The 6,647-nt window shown below is 39.3% G+C and overlaps 1 protein-coding gene across 1 annotated transcript; it reads left to right on the top strand.

Annotated features, from left to right (window-relative positions):
• Positions 1-134: 134 nt before the first annotated feature.
• Positions 135-6,647, top strand: LOC131683158 (uncharacterized). The gene is made up of 2 exons (XM_058964989.1): positions 135-1,485; positions 3,938-6,647. Exons 1-2 carry the CDS (start codon positions 201-203, stop codon positions 3,982-3,984), a joined length of 1,332 nt encoding a protein of 443 aa, XP_058820972.1. The 5' UTR covers positions 135-200; the 3' UTR covers positions 3,985-6,647.

Genomic DNA, 6,647 nt, shown 5'->3' with positions numbered 1-6,647 from the left:
CTTGTAAAGTTTATTGTTTATCGCGTGTTTATTCTGCAGAACAACTTGTTTGTTTGGGTAGTAGTCGAATTTAGTTTGTTTTGATTCGATCTTCCCGCATGCACTGTAAAAAAAAATATTTCAGTTTTGTGCATTTAAAAGAAAAATTAAACTATTTTTTTATATTTGTTTCTTTTTCACTATTTTGTTTATATCTCACTATGTCAAGTATGCCGTTGGTGAATCAAATTGAACCGTTCATTCCCGGAACGATTCCGTTTGCGCAGTTTCTGGAGCAACTGGATTGGGTGTTTGCGCATCATAAAGTGACCAGTGAGGAAGATCAAAAAGTGTCGTTTTTGGCTTCTTGCAGTAGAGAAGTGTACAGTGAGCTGAAGCTTCTTTTTCCCGAAAGGGATTTAAAGACCGTGTCTTTCAAGGAAATTACGGGCGCTCTCAGGAAGCGGTATGATAAAACGGAAAGTGATTTGATTCAACGTTACAAGTTTTACCAACGTGTCCAAGGTCCGAGTGAGAGCGCGGAAGATTTTTTACTCGCTGTCAAACTCCAGGCAGAGATGTGTCATTTCGAAGAGTTTAAGGACATGGCGATTCGCGATAAATTGGTTTGCGGTATTAGCGACAAGGACTTGCAGCAGCGTTTATTCGATGAAGAGGATTTAACGCTGGCTAAAGCGGAGAAACTCACTGTAAACAGAGAATTAGCAGGAGCGAGAGCTAAACTGATCTCTGGCGATTCCAATCGTGTAAGCGTTTTGAACAGATTAGGAAGGCGTGACAGCTTCGAAGTTTCCCGAGATCGCTCACGGGGAAGAAGTCGAGAGCCGGCTAGAAAGAGAAGCAGAAGCTGTTCTGATTCATTTGGTCGCAGGAACCGTTCTTCACCCAGGACAAAGACTTTGTTTTGCAACTTCTGTCGTAGAAAAGGTCACACGCGTCGTTTTTGTTATGACTTGAAGAACAAGAGTAAGACGGTCAAGTTTGTCGATTCTCCTGCAGAAAAGCCCAAGATGACTGAGTATCAGAAAAGTTTGAGACGTCGTTTAAACAGATCTGTTTCGGATGACGAGATGGATTGTATGCTAATCCCATCGATCAACAGAATTAACGAACCATGTTTTCGCAATGTTTATGTTGACGGTTTGAGGTTGAAAATGGAAGTTGATTGTGGCGCTGCAGTTTCCGTAATTAGTTTGGAGATGTACGAGGGAGATTTCGATCATATTCCGCTACAAAGATGCGACAAGAAGTTAGCAGTGATCAATGGAAGCCGTTTGAAGGTTGAAGGACAGATTGAGGTTAAGGTCGAGCTGAATGGACGCACAAAGACTGTTGACCTAATTGTTTTGCGAAACGGCAGTGGTTTCACTCCATTACTGGGACGAGATTGGTTGGATGTGTTTGTTCCAGATTGGAGGAAGGCTTTCGGAAACAATATTAATCAACTATCGGTTTCAGCAGATCAGATCGTTGCAGAGATACAAAGTAAGTTTGCCAATGTTTTTGTTAAGTCTTTATCAACGCCAATAAATGGGTGTGAGGCTGATCTAGTTCTAAAAGAGCATACGCCGATATTTAAACGTGCTTATGACGTTCCTTTCAGGTTAAAGGACAAAGTTTTGGAACATTTAGATAGTTTAGAAAAAGATGGCGTCATAACGCGAACAGATGCAAGTGAATGGGCATCTCCGGTAATAGTTGTGGTGAAAAAAGACGGTGGTATTAGGATGGTCATTGATTGTAAAGTTTCCATCAATAAAGTTTTGATTCCCGATACTTACCCTCTCCCACTAACACAAGATTTGTTTGCCTTATTGGCTGGTGCCAAAGTTTTTTGTTCTTTAGATCTGGCCGGTGCGTACACACAATTATTATTGTCAAGACGATCCAGAAAAATAATGGTGATTAATACAATCAAAGGTTTGTTTACTTATAATCGTTTGCCACAAGGTGCTTCTTCTAGTGCAGCTATATTTCAACGGATCATGGATCAAGTTTTGAAAGGTATCGATGGAGTTTGCTGTTATTTATATAATTTGGTTTTGGAGCGTTTGTCTAAAGTCAACATTAAAGTTAATTTGCAAAAATGCAAGTGGTTTGTTTCAAGTTTGCCATTTCTGATGCCATGATTTGAGTGACAGAGGTTTGTTACCATCTCCGGAAAAGGTCGAGACAATTCGGAAAGCCAAGGTTCCAAATAACGTTTCTGAACTGAAGGCATTTTTGGGTTTAGTTTACTACGGTAAATTTCTGCCCAATCTGTCCGCCCGCCTTTATTCTTTGTATGATCTACTCAGAAAAGATGTCAAGTTTGTCTGGAACTCTGAATGTAGCAGAGTTTTTCAAGACTGTAAGCAAGCTTTGTTGAGCCCAAAGCTTTTAGAGTTTTATGATCCTAGTATGCCCGTTGTCGTTATAACGGATGCTAGCAGCTATGGTTTAGGAGGAGTAATCGCACACCAAATCAAAGGAGATGAGAGGCCAATAAGTTTTACCTCCTTCAGTTTAACGAATGCCCAAAAATCCTACCCAATTTTGTACTTGGAAGCTTTAGCAGTTGTGAGCACCATTAAAAAGTTTCACAAATTTCTGTTTGGCAAGAAGTTTACTGTGTATACTGACCACAAGACTTTGATTGGTATTTTTGGCAAAGAAGGCAAGAATACGTTGTTTGTGACACGTCTGCAGCGATATGTACTTGAACTTAATATCTATGATTTTGACATTGTTTACAGACCGTCAACGAAAATGGGCAATGCAGATTTTTGCTCACGATTTCCTCTGCCTGAAAATGTACCAGCTTCTTTACAAAGAGAATTCATCAAAAGTATAAATGTTTCCGATGACTTCCCGGTGGATCATGTTTTGATTGCAAATGAAGCAAAAAAAAGACAAGTTTTTGCAACAGATAGTTTATTACATGAAACATGGTTGGCCACAGAAGATGGATCGTAAGTTGTTAGATGTTTACGCACAACACCAGGATTTGGAAGTAATAGAAGGGTGTTTGTTGTATCAGGATCGTGTCGTTATACCTGCAAGTTTACAAAAGCAGATCCTGAAGCTCTTACACAAAAACCATTCCGGAATAACTAAGATCAAGCAGATGGCAAGAAAGGTAGTTTATTGGTATGGCATGAATAGTGACATAGAGAATTTTGTCAAATCATGCAGCGTGTGTTGCCAAATGAATACTGTTTCTAAGCCAGTTCCTCACTCGAACTGGATTCCTACAACAAAACCGTTTAGTCGCATTCATGCAGATTTTTTTCATTTCGACAAGGAAACCTTCCTGGTGATTGTTGACAGTTTTTCAAAATGGCTTGAAGTAGAGTACATGAAATTTGGTACTGAAGCCAGGAGGGTAAAGTCAAAGTTTATCAGCGTTTTTGCGAGGTTTGGGTTACCGGACGTAATTGTTACGGACGGTGGGCCTCCATTTAATTCTAAAGAATTAATTGATTTCTTTCCGAAGCACAGCATACAAGTGATGAAAAGTCCAGCATATAAGCCATCAAGTAATGGACAAGCTGAGCGTATGGTAAGATTGGTGAAAGAAGGTTTGAACAAATTTTTGTTGGATCCGGAAATGGCAGGATCGAGTACGGAAGACTTAGTTTCGTACTTTTTGTTTAGTTACAGGAACACATGTTTGGAAGATGGTTCGTTTCCGTCCAATAGGCTGTTTAGTTTTAAGCCTAAGACGTTGTTGGATTTAATCCACCCTAGAAATAGTTTTAGGAATAATATGACGAAGCAGAAAGTTGTGAATATGCCTGTACATAACGATGATACCAAAGTACAACATCGAACCCGGGACTGGATTGACTCTTTACGCCCAGGGGATTTAATTTATTATAAAAATTTTAGAACAACCGATATTAGACGATGGCTTGAAGCTAAATTTTTAAGACGTATTTCTCTAAATACATTTCAGGTTTCCGTTGGAGGTCGGGTGTACTTGGCGCACCGCAATCAGCTTAAATTATTTGGCACTCGCAAGAAGAGCCGAGCTTTAATTTTTGCGAGCAGCCCAACACGAAAAAGAAGGGGGGAGGATGATCAGCAAGAGGACATTGACGACGAAGCTAGCGATTTTTATGGTTTCGCAGCAGATTCATTCATTTATAGAGGTTCACCTAACGATCAACCAATGGTTTGTGATTCGGACGATGGTGATTCGGAGAGAAATAGTTTACCACCTGGCAACAGGGTAGTGGACCCCCAGGAAGGCACGTCTGCGCTACAGTGTACGAATCCATCAGCGAGTTTAAGCCGTGAACCTATTTGTTTGCGTCGTTCGAATAGGACGAAGCGTCGTCTAGAAGATCCTGATTTCGTTTACTTCAATAAAAAAAGAAAATATTAGTTTTGCGGCAGTAAAGTTTTGTCGTTTTCTGAATCGTAACGGTAGTTAAGTTTTTCCGTGAATTAAATTATATATATGGCAGTGAAGTTTCGCCATTATCGATGTACAATAATTTGGACTAAAGGGGGAAGAACTGTGGTGACCACCCAGTACTACAACCCTGTCTGAACAGCTGGCTGGTTCAGCTTTCAGAGATAAAGAATTGAATAGACAGTTTTACATCGACTATCGTACTGTGTACACCTTGCAGTTTTTATTAAAATTATAAAATTTTTTTGAATGTGTACTGTTTAAATTGTAAAATTTTTCCTATCAATTGTGCAACCGTTGCGAAAATGGATTAAGAACTTATAAATTTTGCGCATATTTCTAAAAAACCTAAATCTCTTTCGCCGTTCCATTAATAAGTAGCTAGGAATGATCTAATATACGATAAGTCTTGTTTCGAATAGGTACAACGGATTGTGACCGGCGATAAGAAGAAAAAAAGTGCAAAAATGGATCACCGTTTAATATGAAGGAATCCCAAGACGTCGTGAAAAAACTTCATTTAGGCAAAAGATTTGTGCAAGATGCAATACACGAAAGACTACACACGTATAAAATTCACAGACGCTCTATATTCATCTATCCGCGAAACCGCATTGTCTCGTCATGACTTACGAAACTTATGTGAAAGCGGTTTTCCAGCAATGTGCTGCGCTTCTTTTCTTCTCTGCACGTTATAAGTTCAACATCTCTGAAGGAGTTAGAAGGTAGATATCAAAATTTGTCAAAAACTACATGATTTGGCAAGCAATTTGATCGTGCGGAAAGAGACATTCAAGTGTATAAGAATACCTCTAAAAGCGTCTACTTTCACCTCTGAGGTCTCACAATAACCCTCCGCTAGCCGGACTCAGTCTGGTACCTTTTAGGAGATCAATTTCGTGCCAAAGGATCGTAATCCTCTGAACGCATCAGAATTGCAACCAATAGAGCCATACCGAAGCATCATGAAGCAGGTACTCTGGAAGCATCCTAAGGCAGTGAAACCGGTAGAAGAAATGAGGAAATAATGGATACTAACACAAAGACAAGTTGGTTCAAATGTTGAAAAAGAACTTATGAGCAGTTTTAAGAGAAAGGATCGTGGATTTGGATATGGCTATAAAATTGAATAAAACGAACACGGAAAAGTTTAATAAATTGTTTTGTTTTATTGCCTAAAAGTTTGATAACGATCGGTTGAACGGGTGAATTTTGAAGAACCTTTCTTCGTGATGCAATTAGATTCCGTACTCCCTTTAGTCGGCTTTGCAGATGGTGTTGAAGATAACTGGCGAGACTCTGGAGGACATGGAGATGTAGGAAACAGATACCTATCGTTGAAACCTGGATGACTGATGACAAATTGCAGTTAACTCATCACAAGACGGAGGTAATGCTGGTCAGCAATCATAAAAAAATCCAGCATGTCGTAATCAGCGTCATTACCATCGATGCATGCACAGAAGCCCTTGGGTGTTATGCTCGACGATAGGTTAAATTATAACAGCCATTTCGAGTACGTGTGTTAGAAAAAGGGCGACAATAACTAATGTAACGACAAAGATCGTACCGAACGTCGGAAGTGCAAGATGTAGTAAGAGAATAGGGCGTTCCAGCTTGAACTGCTGCGCTGAGCTCAAAGCGGAACCAGGCCATGCTTGCGAGCATGTATATCCTAAGAGCTATTAGCATCGTGGGCGGTGGAACAAAAAATCGGGTTCGGGAGAAACACTCCATCGGAGTAGATTAGACGGTTTTTTCATGGGAAGATAGTTTTTTGCAATTTTTTGATATTTTAATAATTGAACATTAATGTATTGTTATCCATACATTTCGTTTGTTTACGAGAATTATTGTCATGAAGTTTAGCTTGAATCTGACAATTCTGATGTCTTCCTCTATTTAATCATTGTCTGATCGTTGATCTCACATTTATTTACAAATTTTGTACATACCGTCGTGCGGAGCTACTTTCGATATGTGGGGCTACTTTGCACACTTTAGTTTTTCAATACATATTTACTAACAGACGCATTATATTATATTTATTAGTTTTATTATACCTTTGCCATTTGTAGAGCCATGTCTTTTAAACATGTTGCATATGCCTTTTGTCATTTTTCTTAACACTGTTTACCAAAACAAACAGAACACTTCAAGGGTCGATAAAAGTGATTGGAGGCTCGTAAAATAAGACTACTCAACAAAACAGAAAATCTTAAGTGTACCGAGACCACATACTGTTTTT

This window comes from Topomyia yanbarensis, chromosome 2, assembly GCF_030247195.1.
Source record: "Topomyia yanbarensis strain Yona2022 chromosome 2, ASM3024719v1, whole genome shotgun sequence".
Lineage (NCBI taxonomy): Eukaryota > Metazoa > Arthropoda > Insecta > Diptera > Culicidae > Topomyia > Topomyia yanbarensis.
This window is presented reverse-complemented; position numbering and strand designations above follow the sequence as displayed.